Genomic DNA, 26,899 nt, shown 5'->3' on the forward strand with positions numbered 1-26,899 from the left:
CATGTGCGGTATGTAATTTTCAACTTGTGTCAGACACAGTTCAAAGGTCAATAAAACAAAAAATTAATAAATGTTCATAAATATTTACTTTTATGAAAATTAAGCCATTCAAATAAATATTTGGGGTTTCCTGTTACAGTTTGCAGTTATTTGAGAACAAAAAATAGTAATTTAAATTTATTTTCTAATTTTTTGTGATGGTTACAAGGTTGGTAAAATTAACTCAACCGCACAGAGTCAAGATTGATAAAATAACAGATAAACTATAAAGTTTTACACTAAAAAATGTTTGATAGTTATTTGGGAAGACACTTGACAACTTTCACACAAACAAAAGTATTTTTAATCTTAAAATCAAAATTACTTTGAATGCTGGATAGTCAACATTCTGAAAGAAAAAATTTCACAAGAAAAACTTCAATTAAAACAATCTTAAAACCTGACATTTTGTGTAGAAAAGACTTGTAATATTTACCAATAACCTGCAAAACTTTGTGAAGATACATTATAAAATATTTATGTAAAAACGGCTCGTTTGGGTTGAGAAAATTTTTTACGTAGAGGAGCAAACAAAGTTTCGACCTTCTTTGGTCATTGTCAGGTTCACAACCGGAAGCTGACCACATGTTTGAAAGGGGTTGTGTAACTGAGTGTCGGAACGTAGAGGGCGGTGTTAGATGTTTAGATATATAATTTTATTTTATTATATTTAATATAGGTATAAAGGCGTTCCTTTATATTGGTTTATTTTGGGTTTAAGTTGTTGTATAAGGCTTCTTTAATTTTGCATTTGTTTATGTTTGTTTCATTATTTAGTATTTGGGTGTTTTCTATGGTTATGTTTATTTGACTTGCACTGTTCGAAAACGTGTGAGGGTGACTTTTTATGTTCTTTGAATCTGGTTTCCATTTTTCTACTGATACTTTCTACTGGTTTCTCCAATATAAAAGTCATGGCAGTTGTCACATTGTATTTTATAAATAATGTTGATGTGGTGTTTGTCAGTGTAGGTTTTACATAGTATATACCTCAGTTTTGTGCCTGGTTTTTGAATAAATTTGTTATTAACTGGAATGTCATATTTTGTTGTTAGTTTTTGCCAAATGTTGGTTATATTTCCATTATATAAACAAAACATTTTCTCAACCCAAATGAGCCATTTTTACATATATATTTTCTCTACAAGTGGATTTTCTTGTCATCACTGATTATTATAAAATATTAATGATGTATCTGTAGTCATGAACTGGGTGGATTCCACCCAGCCTGTATACCTAGGGTTAATATATCTGAAGTCATTAGATTGTTCTTGGAAAAGAAAGTTTTATATAATAAATGTATTCTTAACGTTTTCCCTATAAAGAAATCATATCCCAATTCATCTAGAAACTAAGTAGCTATTACTACTTTTTGTTGTTTTCTAGTATAACTTTCTTGATCATTAAAATTGAATGAATTAGGTATAATTTCATGATTTACTAGGATGTAAACTTGAGCTCTAGGACATTCTGTGAGCATACTTAGAATAAACATCATACTTTGTTTCCAATCTGAATGCTTACAATATTATGTGCTGAACAAAAGTTTTGTCAAAGGGTTGTGTACATTTCCCACAAAAATTGTAAAATGCTGTTGAGGCGAATAATGAAGTACTAAAGAACAAAAAAGGTAAATAAAACATTATAAGTTATGTACATGAAAATAAAAGATCTGAAATTAAATATTTTATGAAAGGTAAATCTTGAAAGATATTCTACAAAAAATACACATTCACCTTAAAAAAAATTGATATCATTTTAAGAGGTTTTAGAGCTTACACAAATGAAATATGAAAACTATAAAACAAAGAAAAGCATTTTTATATTTAAGATGAAAATTACCTTGCACTTGATTTGTTAATAGTTTGAAATAACTATAAGAGAAAAATAACATTTTTGTAATAACACAACATTATTATTTGTATACAATATACTTATGATCTTTAACCCTTAAACAGTGGAAATGTTGTAGATAGCAGCATCAACTGATGATGGCTGCTGTTTCAGGGTTAACAGAATCTTACCAGTTTTTGAGAAGATACATTAAGAAATTTCAAAATAACTGCATGTACTGTTGTACAAGAAAAACTGGGACCCAATTTCCAGAAATTGCACAAGCGTGCAGAGAAATAATTAAATAAGCAATTTCACATAATAAATTTTGTTCTTCAGATTATAAGTGCATAAAATACCAAGTAAAGTATATTTATTTAACTCCAGAATTATAACACTTAACACTCCTACGAAAAGACGTTTCTAGTCCTGATTTCTCCAAGCCCGTTCCCCTAGCTGTGGTTTCGCTAGATAGTAGATAAGGACAGTGGGAATCTCGTTAATCCATTCATTAATGGAGTTAAATGGCAATTTCATTTAAATACAAAATTATTAGCCTAATATTAATAACCTTTCAAATTGCTCTGGGGCCTATTAGGCCCCACTTTTCGTAGGAGTGTTAAGTCCATTTCTTTTAAAAATAGACCTAAGCAAACTGAAAGCATTGCTATATTACCGAGACAAACAATAAATGATGCCACACATTCTGCTGAATTGAGACTTAATGAGGTCAATAATATCTCGTATAGCAGATTTTCCCTTCTTTGGTCTTATTTCATACTTGAGGTTAGGACGATTGAAGCTTTGAAGAAACCTGCATAGAAAAGAAAAAAAATGTCTCTGTATTTCAAAATTCTGTAAACAATACACACACAATAAAATGTACCAACTTTAGTGGAATATGTGTGACTTGAATAGAAAACCAAAAGTATATCAAATTTCATACAACTTTTTCAATAGTTAATTTGGTTGAAGTTTCAAATTAGTTAGCTAAAGACATTTGCAAATTTATTCTTAAGTAATAAATTCTTCAAAACTTTGTAAGTAGTTACAATGTTATAAATACAAGTGTTTTAACTGCAGACTTGTTTATTTATTTACTGAATTTTGCACAAAGCTAGACAAGCTGTCACTAATTTTGAAGTAATAGATTACAGACAACTCTTGTCAGACTGCCAGGCCATATCTCTTATAATATGCACACATGGCCCCAAGGTGCAGAACATGATTTTTTTTTGTTCTTTTTGAAGTGGAACTTCATCTATACATTCTGGCATGCTAACCACTGAGCTGCACTCAGCCTCACTGAAGTCTTAACAGAAGCAAATGGACATCTCTTTAAAATTCAGGTAACTGTTTTATAAAATTTGATCAGATTTATATGTATTTAATCTATCTAATTTTGCAAATTCAATATATTTTACTCTTTTCCACAAAAATTCCTAATATTAACCTCATTATTAACAACATAAATCTGAATTTGAACATTTATGATCTTTAATTAGTCTAAATAATTAAAATAGTATACAACATTGATACCTTCAGACTGAAAATGAATGGGCTAAATAATATCTTGCCTTATATCATTAAAGGATTTCTAAATAACAGCATCATTTTGTTTTTATTCTAATCAAATATTATTTATTTAAAAAAAAGTGGCAATTTATAACAATTTTTCAAAACTTAGCTTCAGTGTCAACTTCTAATAATGTATTAACTTATACAATCACAAAATTAACAAGTTATCAAATGGGTTTTGTAAAACAGTATAAACCTCAGAACTTATAACTTAAATATAAATATAGTAAACTTTACTATGCAGATCAATTAACAAAATATATGAAATTTTAATCTGGTATTTATTTACTAGATTATTCATGGCAAAAACTCCTTTTATGCAGAAAGTATATAAATATGTTCCACAAAAAGAGAGTACTCTTTTTTTACCAGTGGATAAAAAATAACTAACAGAGCTATGAAAAAAGGAATTCTGTATAAACAAAACTACCATAACGTACTTAGTACAGGTGATTGCATATATAAAACATTTAATGATACCATGCAATATCACATCCTTTATGTACTTAAGTATTTAAAATTGTAACTGTGTGTAGTCTGAATAACGTTATTCTTTTACAAACCACCAACCTTTCTATACATATATTCTATACTTGTTATAATGTCTGATACAGGAAGTCTGTGTTTCCTATGCTTAAACTGTTCATGTTACACAAAGGTTATCATCACAAGGTAATTTAATAGGCTTTTGTTTTTTGACAGGAAAATACGTCATAAAGCACAGGCACATTAGTTGTGTAATAAAAGACAACAGATTGGCAGATAATTTTTTTGTTTCTAATTTATTGTTCAACACAAACAAAAATAATGGGCTATCTGTGCTGTATCCATCACATGTATCAATACTGGGTTTTTAGCAGTATGAACCCTCAGACTTACTGCTGAGCCAGTGGGAGGTTGTGAGTACAGAACAGATTTAGAGAAGACATGTGGAAGTTAATCAAAAGACATGTAAAACACTAAGTAATACTTTCAGTAGATTGCAATAATGAGCTTAAAGCACAACTCTGAAGAAGCTACTCAGTATTATGTAAACACTTAAGATAAACATAGAACTAAGACTAATCAAAGACAAATAACATCCAGTAAACATTACAGGAAATAAACAAAAGCAGGATGCATAGAAATCACATCTGTAAACATAATTCCATAAAAATAAACCACTAGAGGAATAATGCAATAAAAAGTTGATGGGTCATGACTAGCAGACAGGTATCTTAAGATAATAAATCAAGCTACTACAACAAAAGACTTAGATAGCACAAACTCTTTGTTTGTTACTATTTATTTAAAAAACTAAATCCATACACAAACAATATTTTATATATCGCAGACCATTTCATTTTTGAATTATATGTAATGGATTTAATAGTATATAATTATTTTAACATCTATGTTTGTTTCAGTTAAATATATATTTAGAAATGCAAGATAAATAACATTTATCTTGTTAAATGTGTATTGCAAAAGTCCTGCTTTTACTCTAAATTTATAGAAGATTTACGAGTGTAAGAATCAACAATATATGGCATGTGTATGTAAAATATCAGTATTGTTGCTTTAGCTGAAATTTCTAAAAAATCACCTCTCATGTTTATAAAAGGTAACAAACACAATGCAGAGAAACAGTTTAATATTGTTGGTTCACTACAGTCAGTATACTATAATGCTCGGAAGCTATAATTGTGATAAACGCTTATTAATTGGAGAACTACAGATATTTGACCAGGAACATTTATAGATTTAGAACATTACAAACCATTCAAATTCAGAGGATTAACTTCAGACGTTAGTATTTCTATTAGGGCATCAGATATCTTCCGTTGTGAAAAGTGAGTTCATAAACCATGTGAGACCAGCCAAGAACAGAGCTAGCTAGCTTTCCTGTCAAGAGAAGTGTACCTGTGTATCAACACAGAATTAATTCGCTCTCTGAATTGTTGATAAATGATTCAGTCCAGATCAGATAGAAGACCCAGTATTGTTTGCAAATTCCTAAAAACATTATTATAATTTGTATTGTTGTTTGTTTATTAAAATATATTTGTGTTAAGAAAGAAAAGTGTATTAATGTTCTTAGCAAATTTTATAAATTTGACAGATGTTGACCCATCAATTATCTTCCAAATCAAAATTAAAATTTTTAGCTATTTGAAATAGAATTACTTCGTTCTTTATGAACTGTTGATAAATGATTCAGTTCCAGATCAGATAGAAGACTCACTATTGTTTGTAAATTTGTATTTTGCTTATACAAAATATATTTGTGTTAAGAAAGAAAATAGTATGTATTAATGTTGTTGGCAAATATTGTGAGTTTGACAGATATTGACAATAAATTATCTTCTAAATTGAAATTAAATTTTCTAGCTATTTGAAATCATAATATGTAATATACATAAGGTAATAAATAGGAGACTCATCCAGGATAAATTATAATATGTAACAATAAATTTGGGGTTGGTCCAGAACCTGAATTAGAAACAAAATTTTATCTAAATTAAAATATAAATCTTAATTCAATTTGTAAGTGCCCACTATATTTGATTCCCATTGCTCCATTGAAATCAATCCCACCTTTTGAAGAATACCTACATTGTGTGATTACTGATTGTTTTAAACCAAAAAAATAATATTTGCATTTAAACACTTTCATGTGCAATGTAATTTTATGATCAAGAGGTTATTTGCAATAATTGTGTTATATACTGTCATGATTTTTGAAGTTCTTTAAGAATTTGAGAATGTTTCATATTTAATGTTACATATGTATGCATGCATATATATATAATACTAGTTAAAAATTCTATTTTTAATTCTCTAAGGAGGGAGATGTAATGGATTTAATATTATATATCTATTTTAATATCTACGTTTGTTTCCATTTAATATATATTTAGAAATGCATGTAACTTATGCTGTTAAATGTGTATTGCAAAAGTCCTGCCTGTTCTCTAAATCTGTATAAGATTCTCGAGCACAAGAATCAACAATGCACAATGTGTTATCTAAAATATCAGCATTATTGTTTTAGCTGAAATTGCAAAAAAAAAAATATCTTCTCAAACTTATAAAAGGTAACAAACACAATGCAGAGAGACAATTCAATAATATTGTTGGTTTGCCACAGTCAGTATACTATAATGCTTGGAAGTTATTATTGGGGTAATATCTGTAATTTTCCAATTAATATTTATAGATTTAGAACATTACAAACAGTTCAACTTCAGAGAATTAACTTCAGGTGTTAGTATTTCTATAAGGGCATTAGATATCTTCCTTGGTGAGAAGTGAATTTATAAACTGTGCGAGACCAACCAAGAATAGTTTGCTAGCTTTCCTGTCAACAGAAGTGTACTTTGTATCAACATAAAATTAATTCACTCTACATTCCATTAATTTTTGTTAAATGATTCAGTTCCAGATTAGATAGACTCAGTATTGTATGTAAGTTTGTAAAGTTTCTGAATATAAATCATTATATGTAATAACCATTATAGGGAATTGTATTGTTGTTTGTATATTAAAATATACGTGTGAATAAAGAAAATTGTGTACTAATGTTGTTGGTAAATATCAAATGTAATACATACTGACATTCAATTACCTTCTAAATTAAATTTTCTGACTATTTAAAATCAAATAAGTAACTACATAACATTATAAATCAGACTTGTCTGGGATAAATTGCAATAAAAAAACACAAAAACTGGCAAATTAAAAATTTGCAACTGTAATATTTGGAGATAAAAATTTTTATGGCAATTTTTACAGTTTCTACATAATATGTAAAAAATTTTTTTTTTTATTTTACCTATCTTAAACAAGTTCTCAGTTTTAAAAAGTGAGCATTTTAAATATGTTGTGACTGACATAAAATTCTAAATAGCTATATTTTTGTGGTTTTCATCAAGTTTTCAAAGTTTATTGAAATATACGATGAATTCTGCAAGAAACAAACTATCAATTTAACCACATTAAGCTCGGTCAATTTTTTTTGATGCAGGCCAAATACTAAGTTTTTGAAATACCTATTTTATCTTTGGAAGTTCTGTGAAAGTTTTAAGTATTGTGCCTGTACATATACACACACACACACACAACCTGAAAATATAAAACTTAAATCATTTTTTTTTTGTCAGTTAATATACAAGTCTGCAAATCAAGAGTCATCACTATAGAGAAGTTTACAAAAATATATTATGTTATAAAAGTCATAATCTTGTTAAGATCTCACCATTTTGGTTTCTTCATATTCAGCTGATGCAGAATATCTATACGAACACGAGGAGTAGCAGTGGCAGTAAGAGCTATCATTGGAACTCCTGGAAACTTTTCACGAAGTACTTTTAGACGCTTGTAATCTGGTCTGAAATCATGTCCCCACTAAAGAAATTAAACATTTCAAATTCATAAGTGTGATTTTGATTGTATACATTATGGTATATTTATCATTCTTGCTAAAATACACTAGTAAGTGAACTGTAAGAAACCGTATAATGATATAAAAATTTTACATAAGGCTAGTACAGTTAAAGTTGCTCTTATTAAAATGCTACATGAAAGAAAAAAATCCTACATAAAAGATAAATACAGGGAAAAACAAACCAAAAAAGATACAGTAATCATTTACAGTATACTTAAAATAAGTATTTTTGAATCTTTAACCATGTTCCTTTTTAGCTCACAAAAATGGCTGAAAATTCCTTAGATTCAAAACTCTAATCCTATTACAATAGAATATTTCATGTGTTAAATTCACCACCCTCATATTTTGTTTGGAACTTTTAAACAAGGTTTTATTTCTTAGGACAATAATTCCACACTATCTAATAATTGCAGCTGCAAATATCAGTTCAAGACATAATTAGGTTTAAGATACTAAAAAACTAATAGTATTCTTTTCTATCTTCAGTTTTTGAATGCCAGAAAAAAAAAATTCCAGTTTTGAGAATTAGAGTAAATTTGTGTAAATGGATACGTAAAAAAATGGTCTTGGGTAATTTCATATTAGCAGTCATCTTTATCACTTGCTTCATATTACTTTTCAGTTATCATATTAACTCTGCTCAGTTCTAGAAATTACTGGCTTTATTTAAATCATATTCAAGTTAAATTTAGATAAAATTAATCAGTGTCAGAACACAAAGGAGATTACTTTCCATTAGCTTCTGAAATAATATTTGTAGCCTGACACACATTCAAAGGGCACATTGGAAAACAGTTTCTGCTACATTTTTGTTAAAGGTGGTATTGTACATATCTCATGTGGCATCAATATATGACAGCCTGAGAATCATTTACAACTAGTAATTTGAACAGGATCAAAGTTAATGTTATTAACTATGTTCTGGTGCAATTAAAAGAGAGAGAGAGAGAAAATGTTAATACTCTTTTCACAGCAATATACTACCAATACTTAACATAGATAACTTAGGAAAGTGTTAATTAAATAAATCCATATATGATGAGATTAAAGATTGTGATCTGGTAAAAAGATAATATAACACAAACTCCTTGTATAAAACAAATATTTATCTTAAAACAGGTTAAAATGAATAAGAGCGATTTAACTTGAATTACTTATAGATGGGTTATAAAAGAGGATGGTATACTATGATAATTTCAAAGTTAGGTGCAAAATGCTTTAAAAAGTAGTTAATGTTTTATTAAAGAAAACAATAACCATATTTATACACAATAAATTTAGCATGTCATGAAAAACAAATTTTAAACACAAAGACATGATATGAGCAACAACAAAAAGCATTAATTCTAATTTTTCAGACAGGTATGAGAACTAGTATTTAGCACATTGGGCTATTTGTTAGAAGAGCCAAATTAGTGTGCTACTGAAGATATTCTGCATTTTAAAGTGTTATAAAATAAATGCAATTTGATTAAGTGTATCTGCATGGGAAGTGGGTGTTGCTGACTTGCTGCTTTCAACTCTGGTCAGTAGCTCCAAGATAAGAGTTGTAGTTATATCTGAGCTTTGAAATCTTTGACCTAGCTTCTTATCCTATGTGTTACATATGATAACTTTTCAATTGAAAATATCAAATACAGAGTCTACAATTTTAGTTCTCAATCTAATAAAGGATAAATAATATTTTGCATACATGGTGCACTAAAAGTCTGTGCAAGTGATTACATAATTAAAAATATGTTTACTTCATGTTATTCTATGGCAAGTGTTAGCACACTTCCAGGAAAGCAAATACACTATTTGTCCAAAAGTTTCCATTCTACAAAGTTTATGAAATAAAACAACAATAAGGAATATATGATATATATACAATGTAGTGTTATTCAAAAGTTATACCCTTTATGGATCTGTGCTTTGCGGTTGCCCACTTTCCATGTATTCCAATATCAAGTATAACTTTTACATTATCCTGTATAATTAAAAGATGGTTATATACTTTTCTGTTTATGTAAATAGAAACCCTGAATACCATTACCTGCTATAAATACAAAACAATAAAGGACTTAAAACTTTTTTTACATAAGATTTTTACAAGATAGTAAGTTAAATTAACTATGAACATCTGTGGGTTGACCAGAATTATTCCAAGATCAACTCTTAAATATTTTGAATTTATATAAAAAGATCCCATAAGATCTCTTTACATACAAATTTGGCATCATTTTAGTTGTCAAAAGCAAGGTGTCTTCAGTATTATTTAGTCAATCTAATATATTTAGTAAAATACAATACTGAACAAAATTGTTAGGACAAAAAAATAGTGTGTCATTCTTTCCATTTTATGGGGCTAATTCTTCCATACCATTAAAGAATGTAAATTTCAACACTATGGTAATGCTTCACTATTCTCTGTTGACAACTTAATGAACCAGGATAACAATGCTTATCATTCTTTAGGATTCTCACATGTATGTACCAAAAGCATGTTACAAGGGTTCTTCTTGAAAGAACACACTGATCAAATTTAGGTCTTAAATAACTGCCATAGTACCCTGTGCAGTGTCTAAGCTATGTAGAAAGAAGTTAGCATATGGTACCAGTATATGCTAGAAAAAAATCAATTTTAGAGCACTCCATAAATAAACCTTGATAAAAAAAAACAGTATTCAACATTATATAGCAAGTTTTGTTGTTATGCCACAGCCCAAAAAGCATAGAGAATTATCGGTAAAGAGTTTGCACAGAGAATTTATGTGATGCTGGTTAAGTCTCTGACACTTTGCAGTAAACTTAAAATGTTCCCCAAAGAGTATCAAGCACACTCTAGATCATGAGACAGAGATAAGTAAATTTGAATACAGTAAAGGAAGAGGCAGAATACCTAAACTCAATGATAGTCATGTCAAGTATCTTTGTTTATGTAGCCTTCAGGACAAAAGGAAGACTGTCACTAATCTCAAGCATGAGATAAATTACCATATAACAAATCACAAGAAATATATCCAGATCTAATGTATCAAGAAGACTTAATGAGAATAGAATATTTGGTCACATAGCAATTAAAAACCTTTACTTTGATTTCTAAATATTGTCAAGACTGAAATTTGCTGAAAAGTACAAAATCTGGACTGTTGATGATTTGAAAAGTGTGTTGAAGTCCTAGTTTGAAATATTTAGTTCAAATAATAAATTGTACATCCAGTGCATAGCAACTACCAAAGCATGGGGAAGGCAGTGTAAAGGCTTGGGATGTTTTCTTTTGTTGAGCCAACAGGAGATATTTGCAAAATAGATGGAATAAAGGACCAGTGCAAGTACCATTAGATACTGACCTGTCGTGGTATACCCAATGGTTTGCATATTGTTGGTAAAGGAGTCTACTACTGAAAAATTAATGACCCTGAACACTCATTCAACCTATGTAGATATTACTAAGCTAAGAAAGAAGCTACTGTAGTCATTCAAATGATGCAATGGCTCTCATACAGCTCCAATATAAACCCAATTATGTAGATCTAGGAGTTGATAGATCAAAGACTTGAAAAGTCAAAAATTACTTCCAAAAAATTTATGGGAATATATTAGATATATTTTGAGTAACATTCCAAAGGACACTAACAGAATATGTTGCGACAATGCCTGAAAGACTGTTTGCATTTATTAAAACAAAAGAGGACAAATAAATTATTAACTACTTGCTGAACAAGCACTTTCACCAAGTTTCTGTTGTACTAAATATGAAGATTAATATAATTTTGATGTTTCACCTGTGATTTACCTTCCATTGATCTTTGAAAGTAGACTGAAATTTAATTTTAGACTTCGTCCTAACACTTTTGCACAGTACTGTACATTTAACCAAGATCTAATTTTTATGGCATTTTATAACATGTTTTAGGAAATGCTGTGAAATGTATAATAAACAGAAACAATAAGAAAATGTTAACATGCTTAATGTGGAATTTTACCTGACTAACACAATGAGCTTCATCCACTACAAACCTGGCTAACAGTTTTCTGTTATACAGACCTTCAAACAGACACACAAGCTTATCACTGGCACTAATCTGGGAATAAAAGATACATACATTACTAAAACATAACATAAAAACTAAAATATGATTACGTTAAAACTTGTGTTACTGAATCAATATTCAGACAATTTTAGTACTGTCAGAAAATTCTGATTACCTAATCTCAAATGTAAGCCCAGCAAATGTTGATTTGCACAGAGCCTTAAAATTAACATTTTAATCAGTTTTTATCTACACCTTGAGTTTTTTTTTTTTTTTTTTTATAAGGTTTCACATCATTCTACATCTGAAATAAAGATTGTCTTTTCATCCAGCAAAAGATCAAGTTCACTTAAACCACATTCTACAGACTTTTCTTCTACAAAACTATCACTTCATCTCTTGGGAATTTTTATTTATCAAAGTAAAGAAACTAATTTATTATAGTATCTCTTCAAATTAGTATCTAAACTTGCAAATTAATAGTTGCAAGTATATAACCTCTACATTCATGTTCAGGAAAAATAAGTTAAGATAAACAGTTGTTGTCATATGCAATTTTTTTTTGTTATAAATATTAGTTTTTACCTTTTATAAGTTAATAACTGTGCAGCCAAGCTGTAACTGCCATTTCACCATCTTTATTCTGTAGTCTATGCAATATTTTTTAATTTGTCATGTGCATGAAGGGGTGGTGGTGACGCACGCATTATTCTCAGCTTGATTCTTTTTGATTTTGAAATAATATATAGCCATGAAATGTTTATTCATCAGCAGTGTCTGGTATTTAATTATTGCCCATTTATTCCTTCTAGAACAAATTTAATGATCTTAATATCTATTTATGATTTCAACAATTTTGAGCTTCATTATGAAAGACATTCTAACACACCTCTAGTGATTTCTTACACTATAATAATTTCTCTGTCAATTAGATACGTAAATACAGTACATATTAAGTATGTTAAATCTAACCAAAATTGAACTTTGCACAATGCAGTTTCTTGAACACATCTATAAATTTAAATCAATGTTGAGACAAGTCAAAGAAAATAAAACATAACAAAAATCAAAACTCCAAATAAAATGATTATTGATGTAAACATTTTATTCCTTAAAAATTATTTACAAATAACAGTTGTGCATACCAAATACACATACTATTCTCAAGTCATTTTTTGGAACATGTAACTTAATGATAAAACAAATTATTTGTATATTCAAATTGTTTATTCTTATGTATACATTTTTTGTTGTAATTAAAAATATTGTTTATTTGTATTATACCTCTAAGTTGCTGATGATGGAACTGTGAGGATTCTGAAACATTTTATTAATGTTTTATATTTTATCACACGCTATTCTCCATACATACGTATACCATTCACATATATTTTTGTACTAATCAGTTCAAGAAAAAAAGAGAGAGAGAGAATATTCTATTGGTAATAAAATAAACACAAAGCAGGAAAGGCAATTTTTATCATAAGCTGATTGATAAAGTATAGTGATTTGTAGGATCTGATTTTGATCCTTTACAACAAATTCTAAAATCTTTTAATTACCATGGGGAGGCCTACTATATCTCTTTTATTTCCTCTCATTAGCAACAACAAAAGAATCATAATTCTTCAAAACTACAGTCAACTGCATATGGAGTAGCAAAATGAATCACAAATTGTGTTAGTAAGGTTAATCAAGTTCTAGTGCAGAAGATAAAAATTGACAAAGAAGCAGTGCAGTTACACTGAAAACTATACCAGTCTAATTTTACTAACTGGCCTCAATAAAGCACTTACTGCATTGAATTCATGCTGTAGCTGTCTTAACTGGAGAATAATACCAAAATAAAAGGAGCAAGCATTTCATAAACACAGCAAAGCAGTGCCAAAACATATGTGGGATGTTGAAATAACTCACCAAAGCTTTAAAATCTGTAAATTTTCAGAATTGAGGATTCTTTTCCAATTTATTTTGAGATTTAAATTCTCATTTTATCTAAAACTTATATGGATCACAGAAAAATAATAAAAAATTGTATATATAATAAAAACTAACAAAGCTTGAACTAAAATGAATGGACTGACTATAAATATAAACCTACAGAACAAACATATATCATGTTCTATTGCATATTCAAATAGCTAAGCACAAAGTTATATACATTTTGTTCAGTGGTATTCAATCACAACTTTCGAGTCACTTGAACTAAATATTAGGATTTGATCATCAATCATTCATACCATGCATCTAAGGCTTCAAAATGTGAGGCACAATTTTACAATATCAGTGTAAAAATCATGGATCTTTGAATCTACTTTTAACACTAACTATTACACTACATTTGGCCAACTTTTAAAATGAAACATTTCAATTAATTTTAATAAGCTTGTCAAATACAGAATTCTAAAGCCAGAATACTAAATATTTTAAGATATAATTGTCATTTTGTTAAGTTTAATTACTTTTTCACAACTGAACTGTGGTTTTTAAAAAATATTTGATGCTCTAAAGTTTAAAAACATTGTACATAAAAGTTTGACTTGGATATGAATTTCCAGCCAACTACAGTGGAGCGCCGTTAAGCCCCGGTATTTGGGGGGTCAACCTGCTTAACCGCAGCTTAAACCTTTGTGACTGAAAAGCCGAAGTTGCCAACAGCTCTGCCGAGGAGCCTCATCCGGGCCATTGCGTGATCATTATAATATTAATATATAGACTATTCAGATACAATTCACAAGTGCCATTTTAACACAAACGACCAATGCATTGCGATGGTTCGCTTTTCCCCTTTTTAATAAATAAAATATACAACACAATTTTGATTAAGATTTATTAATAATATAAAGATTACAATAAAAATAAACCACGGATTAACTTTAATGTATGGAAAGGTGTGATTCGGTAACAATGGCGGCCTCCATAAAACTGACATAGAGAGCGGATAAGGTAGATTAACGGTCGATTTCTATTGTAATATATTTTATTTATTTCCCAAATTAAAGTAAATTCTTTTTAAACATCCCCTTGAAGTTATAAAGCCAGGATTAAATTCGTAAGCCGCGTTTTTACACTCACTCACAAGACTTGCTACAGCGGCTTAAGTGATTTCACGGTTTACTGGTCCGCGGCTTAATGGCACTCCACTGTACTACTTAGTTCTACAAATTAGAAAAGAAACATACTTTTTCAGGTGTTACATACAGCAGCTTGATACCAGGCTCTCTCATTGTCAGTTGCCTATAGATTTTAGTTGCTGTGCTATTCTCCATCTCACCAGATAAGTGACAGGCAAGGACCTATATAGGAAAGAAAATAATGCAAAATCATTTTGATCATATATCAAACACCCAAACCCACACTCATACAAACAATGTCTTTTGTAACTCATCTATTAAAGTAGGCTAGATATACTTAAAAATATGCATCTTGAACTTTTGTAAACACCCCACACACCAAAATACATTTTTATTTTCTAGTTTGTGTGATGTTTTATTTAGTTGTCACGTATGACACCCATAGTTCTCAGCCAATCCTTATTTATCTTAAATTTATATACACTGCTGGCCAAAATCTTAAGGCCAATGAACATAAAGAAAAAATATGCATTTTGCATTGTTAAACTCAACCACTTATTTGAGTAGAGCTTTGAAAGATGAAAATAAGAAAAGGGAAAATAAAAACTTTTTAACATTTAATATGAAAAATATAAACACTATGAAATTAGCCTAAATACTAGCTGGTCAAAAGTTTAAGATCATACCAAAAAGAAGTCCTAAACAAGGTAGGAAATGCTCAAAAGAGGTCTCAGTAATGAGTTGCACGGCTGTCATTGCAAATAACTTCAAACATTTGCTTTGGCATGGTTGGTATAAGTGTTTGCAGAAGACTGGCTGGAATGTTATTCCAAGTGGTGAAGATGGCTTTATGAAGATCATGCACTGTTTGGAATTGACATCCATTTATATAGACTTCCCTTGCCATCCACCCCCAAACATTTTCAATGAGGTTCAGTTCAGACAAACACACTGGATGGTCCAGAATCACATCATTTGCCATGGAAAAGTCCTTTGTTCTGCAGGCATTGTCCTGCTGAAAGATTCAGTCATTTCCACACAAGCGAGGGCCTTCAGTCAATAAGGATGCCATCTCCAACATGCCAATGTAGCCAGCTGCTGTTTGATGCCCCTGTATAACCTGAAGCTCCATTGTCTCATGGAAGAAGAAAGCACCACAGATTATAGAGGAACCTGCCAGTAACGTTGAATCCATCTGGACCATCCAGGTTAAATTTTTCTCATCAGAGAACGAAACCTTTGTCCACTTTTCTATGTCCCATGTTTGGTGCTTCTCAATAAGGATGCCATCTCCAACATGCCAATGTAGCCAGCTGCTGTTTGATGCCCCTGTATAACTTGAAGCTCCATTGTCTCATGGAAGAAGAAAGCACCACAGATTATAGAGGAACCTCTTCTACTGTGTCGTGTAGAAAATGTTTCTGATGGGATATCCTTATCGTGCCAGTAACGTTGAATCCATCTGGACCATCCAGGTTAAATTTTTTCTCATCAGAGAACGAAACCTTTGTCCACTTTTCTATGTCCCATGTTTGGTGCTTCTCAGCAAAGTTAAACTGAACTGTTTTGTGATGTGGAAGGAGGCGTGGCCTTTGAAGATGTAACAATTTTTAAAGCCTTTCTCTCGTAGATGCCATCTTATTGTTCTTGAGCTGCATTCTGCATCCATAAAGACCTTAATCTGTTAAGGCAATCGGCTGATGTTTTGCCAGACAACCTGTCAAGTCCTCCTGCTCAGTGCCGGGAAAATTTTCTTGGGCTTACCACTTGAAATTCTCTTTTCGTATCCCTCAGGATCTTTTAAGAAATTTGCAAGAGCAATTTTACTGCCAATTCTGCCTTGTTCAAACTTTATCAACTTTTTAGCCTTTGCCATATTTTTACCCAATGCAACACAGGAGATGTTAGTGGGAGATGTTGACAACACTAATGCTTGAACACAAATGACTAAATTTTGTTACGTGTTTACCAATTAACCCTTAATTTCAGTATGGTCTTAAACTTTTGACTAGGTAGTATTTAGGCTAATTTGAAAGTGTTAAATTTACCTATTAAATGTTAAGTTTTTATTTTACCTTTTCTTATTTTCATCTTTCAAAGCTTCACTCAAATAAGTGGTTTAGTCTAACAATGCAAAATGCATATTTTTACTTTATGTTCATTGGCCAACAGTGTATATGTATGTATTTATAGTAGTAATAATAAATAAATAATTAGAAAGAGAGAACTTAATGTAATTTGTAAAACACAATGTGAATGTTATTTAGTAATAAAGGACAACACAAGCATAATTATATGAAGCATTTGATAAGTATTTCACATATTCAGTAAGCAAAATAAACAAAATATACAATGGTAATTACACTAAGGATGTGATATACTCTATAACAAAATTAAGTAAACTTGAGCACAAATAAATAACAGGAGAAATTGAACAAGCATAAATAAAATAAAAGTAGTATACAATATACTAAAACTGAATAAAGTAAGTAAAATAAAAAGGATTCTGTATGGTCCAGAACATTATCATTTTCATTTTTTAGGTTAACATGCAGTTGGGCTAATTATTCTTTTTTTGATTCTATTACTGAGCAATTTCCTCCAATAATCAGTAGCAGACACTGAATATGTAATTAGGCTCAGGATATTATTGGTTGAAGTAACTGAACCAAATCATCCAATAGCTTTAAGTTTGTTCATCTGTTGTTGCACAATGTTAAATGTAAAAGACTGTTTAATGTAAGAGTTACTATTTAGTTCGTTTAATGGTCTACTATTATTGATAATTTGGTTTTCATTATAACACTGTTTAAAATTTAATTTTAAAGGCAATTTTACGACAAGTTTCATTATGTAACGTGGTAATATTTCTATATTGTGTTTTGCTTCGTTGGGTTGGAATTTCATGCAAAGCTATACAAGAGCATATAGTGTGTACAGTTCAACAGTTGTAATATGGTTGACATCATCATGAAAACTTCTAACTATTTCTTATTATCTAAGTATCATTATACAATAGCATCTCATAGTTTATAGAAAGTTTGAAGCCTCAGTTGAACAATGTATGTGTGTGACCAAGTAAGTAAAATAAAAGTGAAGTTCAGTCAGAAAAAAAGATAAAAAATGTTAAACTACTAGCAAGTGAGTGATTGGTCTTATTATAATGTAATAACAGAAAAAAAAGAAAATTACTTAGTTTTAGATCCAACTGTGATATTCCGAAATCCTATTGTGTCAAAAATTTGTGTACACACATTTGACTTGTTTTAAATATATATTATTTTAAGTGAATTTTGTGTTGTCCATTTCTTGTTCAAATTTATCAGCAATAAGTCACAGGTACCTACTGTAATAGAATACCAGCACCTTTTCATATAAAAACTGAAACACAGTAGATTCATACCTGTTTTACCAATTTGCTTGTTACTGATTATTTACTTTTCCTGCAACAAGATTAATTACCAGCAATATCTCTTAAATTTCTATGGACTTCTGACAAATCTCTAGTGGTTTCTTGTATTGTTATTTAAACCATAATATTTGAACTAATTAGGTATTTAGTCATATAATTTGTTACATGTATTAAAACTAATTAAAACTGAATTCTGCACAATGCAGCTTCTTGAATATGACTATAAACTACAGTTAGAAACTCTGAGGAAATAACAGAATCATTAGTATAAATAGTGAAAGAAGACCAAAGTACAAGTTTTATTTAACAGGCTGAGTATAATTAAGAAACACATACTCTTGAAATTCAAAATAGCTATATAAAATGCTTTTTTCTTTTCAAAAACCATAAAAATTATCTTCAAAGGTTTAATGCCATTTGGCTTTTGCTATACAAAGGTATTTAAAGTGCAACATTTGCTGAGTTACTCTTGCCAAAGAAATAGGGTTAGATATATGGGAACAAGCTTGTCAATAAGCACTAATGCCCTAGATTAAGTAAGTTTGAAAGAAAGTAAAAAGAACACACTTATACAGGTTTATATAATCAGCTTAATAATATCCAAGTAAATTAACCACCACTTACATCAAGAGAACATAATTTCTGCACCTGATCTTGTATAAGGGATCGTAATGGAGATATAACAATTGTCACCCCAGAAGTTATAATTGCAGGTAGTTGATAACACAAACTTTTTCCTCCACCTGTATAATAAAGTTAACAGAATCTTTATTATAAAATTTACAAAATTAAAGAAGCTTGCTCTAAAAAGTACAGAAATGTGCACATGGAATCCAAAGTCACAAGTAACAGAAGTTAATGAATTAATTTCATGAATTTTTAATGTAGGATTCCAATGAAGACATGTTCTCTACTTTCATCTGTTATTCAGTATATATTATAGTCACTGACAGTATTTCTGTTAAACTAATAAAGTTGTCAGAGTGGGGAACTTCAAATATGTATTTTTCAAATACTGATACAAGTTTACAGTTTGAAAGCATTTCTTTTAGTGATGTTACCAACTAGAATGTGTTTTGACATTTATTTTATCTTTACACTGAAAATGGGAAAAAATTGAACTTTTCTGTTCTTAAGCTGCAACAGATTCAGTGGTCATATGCAGTCTCAATGGAAAGTTAGGTAGGGAAGACATATTGTGACTGAAATCTTCAAAGGGGTGACATTGCCTGTTGACAAAAGAAAGCAACAAATATGTATTGAGGCCCTTACAGTTCTTGTATACCAATTTGGCAATATTAATCTTATACTGTATTCCAAAAAACTTCACAAATGAGTAAAGTGTTGCTATAGTTTTTTTATTTTTAATTCTAGTTTTCTTATTCTCATTTTCTAGTGATTGTGTGTTTATTTTTCAAACTTGCTATACTTTCCCTCTTCTTGTTTGTTGGAGATTTACGAATAGTTCACAAAGTTGTTATAGTTTTCCTCTTCTTGTTTGATGACTGTTTCAATTCACAAAGCATTTTAATTTTTCTTTTCTTGTTTGTTTGGTGATTGTGTAATAATTCACCAAGCAGCTCAAGTCTTTTTATTCTAGTTTATTGTTGTTTCAGTATTAGATTCACAAAGTTGCTCTCTTTTTTTTTTTTATCTTTATTCTCTTGGAATTTGGAATTGGGCAATTACTACTCTAGCAGTGTTGTCAGTTCATTGGATTGAGACAGTTTTTGTAAAATTACAAGCACAATTCAAATTCAATGGTTATATGTTGTTTCAAAGTAACTTGAGACAGAGTAGACACGATAGGTTTGAAAACTTTAACTGACTAGAACTACGGCTTCCATATTGAGGCCTTCTTCACACTTACTGGATATCTGCTGGGCAATAGTAATCTTACACTTCACTTTAAAAAACTATATACACATACAAGTAAAGTGATGTTCTAGTTTTCTTATTCTCATCTGATGGTTGTGTTCTAGTTTACAGAGTTGCTTTAATTTAGTTTCAATATTTTTGCTTATTGATGATTATGTGCTAATGCAAAAAAATTTCTTTTTCTTGTTTGTTGGAAACTGTTTACTAGTTTACATCTTTACTTTTCTAACTGTAAGGAACACATATGTGCATGTACATTTTAGTGAAAGCTTGCCATGTTTCACACACACACACATATACTATGTACAAAAACCCTAGTTTTAACTGATTAGAAAAAATGTTCACTATCAAGTTTATGCTAGATTAATGGATATTTTTGCTGTTATAGACTTTTGCAGAGAATGTACAAGCAGTTAAAAACCAACAAACTGGAACTGAGTTTTGCACAGTCACCACACTGCATCAGGAGGGCTGCACCCAGACTAAAGTGACACAGATCATGGGGAAGGTTGTCGTGACCTGGGGTCAATAGACATTAACATAGGTTCTAGACCACAGGAGAGCAGGCCAAGGTTACAGAAGGGGTACAGGTGCAACAGATGACCAATAATAAACATACAATTAGAAAGAGAGAACTTAATGCAATTTAGATTCAGCAGGTTAGAGTGTGTATATGGTGCTCAATAGTCAGAAACAAGATTCATGAAGCTGGATTCAGGTTCATGATACTAGTTACAAGCCCTAAAGAACCAAACAGCCAAGCTAGCATTTTTCCATGAATATGCCACCTGATCTATTCAGCAATAGACCCTTGTACTGTTTAACAATGAGAAAATGTGTTAAGTATGCTCAAGTAATGGAAGTGTGAGAGTCTGTCTGGAGACATGAAAGAGAGCAATAATTGGCTTGTAACACTGTCCACCTTTGGAGGTAGCTCAGTCATGATCTGGGGTGGCATCTGTACACAGTGGTGTACAAACCTTTATGTTGTGAATGGAGGACTCTTGCTGTCAATTATTCATCCTTCAGAGATGAATGTGTGTATGAACAGGATAATGCCTGTTCTCACACTTCTAATATCATCAGCAATTTTTTGATGACAGAATGGACTGCCCTACTAAGTCACTAGATCTAAGCCTGACTAAGTACTTTTGGGATATGTTAAGCATAGTAATTAAAGATAGAAAACCTTTTCTATGACTGTTCAGGAGCTCAGAGCTGTCTTCATTCAAATTTTCATCAGCAGTATATGGAACAAGTGCAGAGAGGACAAACAAAAAAGGACCTACAAGCTACTAAAGACTCATTTTGTTTAGTCTGTTCATCTTGTTAACTTATTTTTTCTTTGATATATGTGGAGCTAAGCATTGGCATTTTTTATTACTTGTGAATAAATTTTTGGCTTTCTTTAGCTATGATACTATGATATTTTCTAAAATTCAATTTTTGGAAAAGCATTTCAAAACCTCATTGTCCTTTAATTTTTGTAAGTAGTGTAATAAAATAGGATTACAGTCGACATTCTTTCTTCAATACAGGGTAAATCCATTCATCACATCCTATATGTTTAGTTACTAGCCATGTCTATCAATAAATCTCGGCTTGCATTGAACAAAGTTACAAATAATATTTTGATAACTCTCCAGGTGCTTACAATGATCATGTGCAAGTATGTGAAAAGAAATTGTAAATACATGTGAAATATAAATTTTAGTGAATTGATATCTATAGTTATCATATGAAAGGGAGTGTGCAAAGCAGTGACTTAATAACCACATATTAGGTAAGATTCTGGTGAAACATTTTATACTTTACACTCTTAACTAATTATACACTACAGGAAAAGTAATTATTCTGAGACATTTACCTGTGGGCATGAGTACAAAACAATCTTCACCTAGCAAAGCTGCATTGATAGCTTCTAACTGGTTGTGTCGAAACTTCTGCAAGCCAAAAATGTTATGAAACACAGAGAAAAGTTCTTGGGAGTGAGGAAAGTTTGTTCCTTTAAATTGAATGGAAGCACCATCATCTTTTTGGTTGCCATAAAAATGACCCATAAAATCTGAAATAATACAAAATAAGTATAGGAAGCAATGTATAATGGTATACAGTGACAAACACTTAAATATATGAATTATTTCTAAAATTTCATAGACATGTTTAGTAAATTCAACATATGTTTAACATTTTTAAAAGTCTGTCATATAGGTAATGATATTTCAAGTTGATAAATTTTGTAATAAGTAAACAGTGATGAATATTTCTAAATGGTAGTTTCTGAAAATAAATTACTCTTCATAAACTGATAGGTTAAAAAAAATCACATCCCTGTGTTTAAAGTTTTCTAAGATAAAAGATCTGGCTTTTAGAAGCTTTGCATGTTCACAGCTAGAAATACTTAGTTCAATCTTTAATAAAAATGGATAACCTAGAGAATTATATAAGTTAAAACTGAATTCTTAATTATGTGAAATTCACAAACATATGTGCATATTTTTCAAATGTTTTCAATTTTGCATCAAACCATTTCTTTCTTCAAAAAAATCTATAAAAGCTCTCAATAACCTTTTAGAGCTAGTAAAATTCCCACTACCTAAAAACCACTGCCTGCATAGCTTGTGGAAATGGATGAAACTTTGTGAGATAAATGTTTACAATCTGCTATGCTTTCCACTACAAGGATGGCTTTCTATTCGGATTTTAATTGATAAATATTTCAGTATTCATCATGTTTGTCAAAAGGATTAACAATAACAGCTAAATTTTGTGAACTATTAGATAAGTGCTAATTATATTTATAAGGCCTTTTTTTATTAAAATTATTGAACACAATTAAAAAATTACTATATATATATATATATATATATATATATATGAATTAAGATCATGTTTCATATTTAATATTTTTTTCTTATGCTTTAAAAATAACAGTTAAATATGAATATATAATTATAAGTACAAATGCTTTTTTGTTTAAAGCATTTCTAATTATAGCATAAAACTACTCAGAATTCATTGATTTTTTTAAACTTCATAATGCTACAGAGTGAAAAATATTTGTATAGTAGCATTAAGAGAAGTTGCTAACATAAAATAAAAACAAAAATACTATCTAAAACATACGTGATATATTGCTTGGGGTTTGCTTTGATGTGTTTGGAGTGTTTTTCTCATACAAAGCAGATCTGTAGTCAACCACTTTTCCACAGTTTCCTTTCAAGGACACATAAACAACTGTGTTAAGTCCACAACATGATAAAGTTTTAACTGCCAAATGGAACATTATGATAAAACCACTAAAACATATTTGCTTTGCATTATTAGCTAGTTCAAAACAGGCTTTCTGCACACTAGTAATTAGTAATTATAGAATTTCATCTACATATTACAAGAACTGAATTTCTGTATAATTTTTGCAATATTTATTACATACATGTAACCTAATATCCAACTGTCATAACATAATAAATCTTTAAGTTTTTACATGACAAATAAACAGCCATTCATATAATCTTCACAGATTTACTTCTGAAAGTTAAAACCTTAAAAATAAATTAAGCATCTAAAGTAAAGATAAAAACAAACAAAGTTTAGTTCAGTACTAAGAGTCAGTTATTTTATTGAAATTGTTTATTTGAAATAACAAATGATGTGTGGTATTTTCACAATACCTAAAGATACTATTAAAATGAAATGATACAAACAAAAAACAAACACTAAACTGAACAGAAAATAATGAAGTTTTTCATAAAGATTGAAATGGCTTAGCAATATGTTTATTCACTAAAAGCACAATATTAACATGTGAAAAAGGAGAAACTAGAAATAAACACATTTAAAGTATAAAGCTAGAGTCCATTGAAATTATCCTAATACAGTTAAAAATAAAGATTTCTCAATACCTTCTCAAACAAAAAGTGTATGTAAAGAAAAATAATGAAGAGTGAGGTAATATTATGCATTTTTGGATGGAAAAATTCTGATGTAAAACTTGGCAACTTAGTAATAGTGATGATAAATAACATCAAGTGCAAGTTACACAGGAAATCTTGCATACATCTAGCTTTAAGAAGTGTATACATAAGCAAGAAATAATTCTGGTTAGTCTTGTCTTAATGAGTTATGGGAAACATCTGAACTTTTTTATTTCATTTCACAAACTTATAATTTAAACATAATATTGTCTAAACTATTAAAAAGCACTTCTGATAATATTTAGCACACAGGATCAGACACAAAAGGTGCAATGAATTTCTAAAACACAAAGACCCAAAACTTGACCACTTTTGAATAGTTGACTATTTTTCTTTCAAGAGAATTATTGCATATTCTGAGTTTCTCCTCAATTGAGTATTTGCTCTACCACTAACCATTACAACTATTTGAATGGCTTATGAAAACAATCAACCACCATGCCAAGATTTTCTCTTAACACTATTAGTTCTAATTTTAGACTGTGTGATCATGAGTTTAGTGATAAAAAAAATGTATAGTGCCAATTTCTAAAGTGAAATTACCAAAGACTGTACTGTAAAAACAAAATAGAAATTTAATTAAACTACTTTATTATCAGTGTATATCAAATAAATGCATCATCAAAACCTGGGAGATATTTCAAATTAATAGCTCTTTTAATTTCTTAATTTCAGAAGGAAATGTTCAAATAAATTTCCAGTCTTCAATTTTTACATATTACATGACCCCATTTTGCCTTGGATTGTCCATTTGAGAATTTCTTCCCATCTCCATATTATTCTCTAAGTTTCTGAGAAGTTACTTATACATTAGATATCCTTGAGCTAAAATGAAGACTTACAGCATTTACTCTTCTATCTTTAATGCTGTCTCTTTAAACAATGTGAATAACACAAGATACAAGCTATTGGATTATTTGAAACCAATGGAGAGATTTTAATTTATTGCTTTCCTTATGAGACTAGCTTGTTTTCACAACTGGTTTTAAGTTATTTTCCATTATTTTCATAGTTTGCCATAGCTTATTTAGAAAGTCAGTTAAATGATAATAGTTTTAAAACATTGTTTTTGTTGCATGTTAAATATTCTTTATAATTTAAAATAACAATTAAATATATACAAAAATAAGGTTAGCATTCATTGTGACTTTGACAGCAAACAAAACTACAAAATCCACACTTAAGTTCTAAATTTTTCATTTTTCTTATATGCAACTATTTTTTGTTATAAAAGTAACATAAATCTAAAAAATAGTAACTTATTAATTATGTAAGAAAAAATAAATGAAAACATTAACTAAACACATTTGCTGGTAGCTTGATGCTCTGTTTCCTTTAGGCTTCCACACCCACTGTGATAATTTGCTTTGCCACTAAATCAGCAAATCTAAACAATTATGAGATTTTAAATGTAGTAATTATGGTTGTAAGAATAAACAGGGTATAGTTGACTGTAACTATATGTAGTCATTTTAGGAAGAAAAAGGGTAACTCATATTTATCTTGAAATTTTTGTTGTGGTTACAAGTTGGAAAAATGAAACCAGTATGTATGGAGTGTCTGGGTAGATGAAAAATAAATACATTTTTTACATGAAATTAGTTTTAATACTCATTTAGGAAGTTCTAGAAGTTAAACAAATGAAATTTAAGAACTTTAAACTAAAAATGTATTTCTAATCTTAACATGAAAGTCACTTTGCTCTTAGACTACTCCATACATTCATAGACAAACCTTCCATAAATATATTTTATTTTTAAAAATCCGATGTTTTTTGTATACAAAAGACATGTAATATTTATTAAACAGTTGTCAAATTTCTTGAAAATACAAATTACATTAAAAATTATAGGATGGATACTTTCAAGATTGCAACTATGATCAGAATGAGAAAGTTAGAGGTTATTCTCGCACATATTGCCAATTTAACACATCCACTAGTGACACTTACTTGTGTGTTTTGTTTTGACTTGTTAGAGCTTGATAAAGCTTTGTGGATTATGAATTTGTGCCACCTCTTTCTGCATGACAAACTACGTCATAGTAGGAGAGAAACACAAAATACACTTTGTGATTCAGTATCCTTAAACCTCTAGTTAGCAGGGCTTAACTGACTACTCAGTAAAGTTACAACCAAAAAAATATGAAAATGAATTTTTCTCTGTTGACTAAATCAAATATTTCAAAGATAAGAGCATAAACAGTACACCCACATAAAAAGAAGAAAGTGTTTGAGAATTTGTTATTGTTCAGTGTGTGTATGTGTGTACTTATTTATGTCAGTACTATAGATATGCAAACTTTTATTATACCATGTCAAATAAATTGATTCAGACTGAATTGAATATCTACCCTTTGACATTTCCTACAGAAATGACAACTTTCAAAATCTCCCACTTCAATGTCGGTCTCTCCTTTTAGTCAGTAAAATGACAAGGAACAGTGGCTTCCAATGGGAAAAAATTCCACATAGCTACTCAGCAAATTTGAGCATTATTGTGCTGGATATATTCATTGTATCAAAACACAAACTTTTTTTCCAACAATGTATTATAGCCAGTTTTCTTTGCTTAGAAGCAAATGCAATACAAATTTTCCTTATTGAAATAACACAGGGAATAATAAAAGATGGTTGTACAATGCCCACTAGACAATTATACTAT

General features: G+C 29.8%; 1 protein-coding gene across 8 annotated transcripts in view; it reads right to left on the reverse strand.

The window, feature by feature from the left end:
- The window catches only part of LOC143256667 (recQ-like DNA helicase BLM), a 103,905-nt gene that overhangs the window by 39,248 nt on the left and 37,758 nt on the right, over positions 1-26,899 (reverse strand). For all 8 annotated transcript variants that reach the window (XM_076514224.1, XM_076514213.1, XM_076514203.1 and 5 more), the window contains 7 exons: positions 23,386-23,475; positions 22,127-22,324; positions 19,006-19,124; positions 15,078-15,191; positions 11,848-11,946; positions 7,688-7,836; positions 2,549-2,686 (listed from right to left, as the gene is read on the reverse strand). In XM_076514224.1, the coding sequence (XP_076370339.1) occupies positions 2,549-2,686; positions 7,688-7,836; positions 11,848-11,946; positions 15,078-15,191; positions 19,006-19,124; positions 22,127-22,324; positions 23,386-23,475 (907 nt within the window). The remainder of the gene's footprint in view (positions 1-2,548; positions 2,687-7,687; positions 7,837-11,847; positions 11,947-15,077; positions 15,192-19,005; positions 19,125-22,126; positions 22,325-23,385; positions 23,476-26,899) is intronic.

This window comes from Tachypleus tridentatus, chromosome 1 (genome assembly GCF_004210375.1).
Source record: "Tachypleus tridentatus isolate NWPU-2018 chromosome 1, ASM421037v1, whole genome shotgun sequence".
NCBI classification, from domain to species: domain Eukaryota; kingdom Metazoa; phylum Arthropoda; class Merostomata; order Xiphosura; family Limulidae; genus Tachypleus; species Tachypleus tridentatus.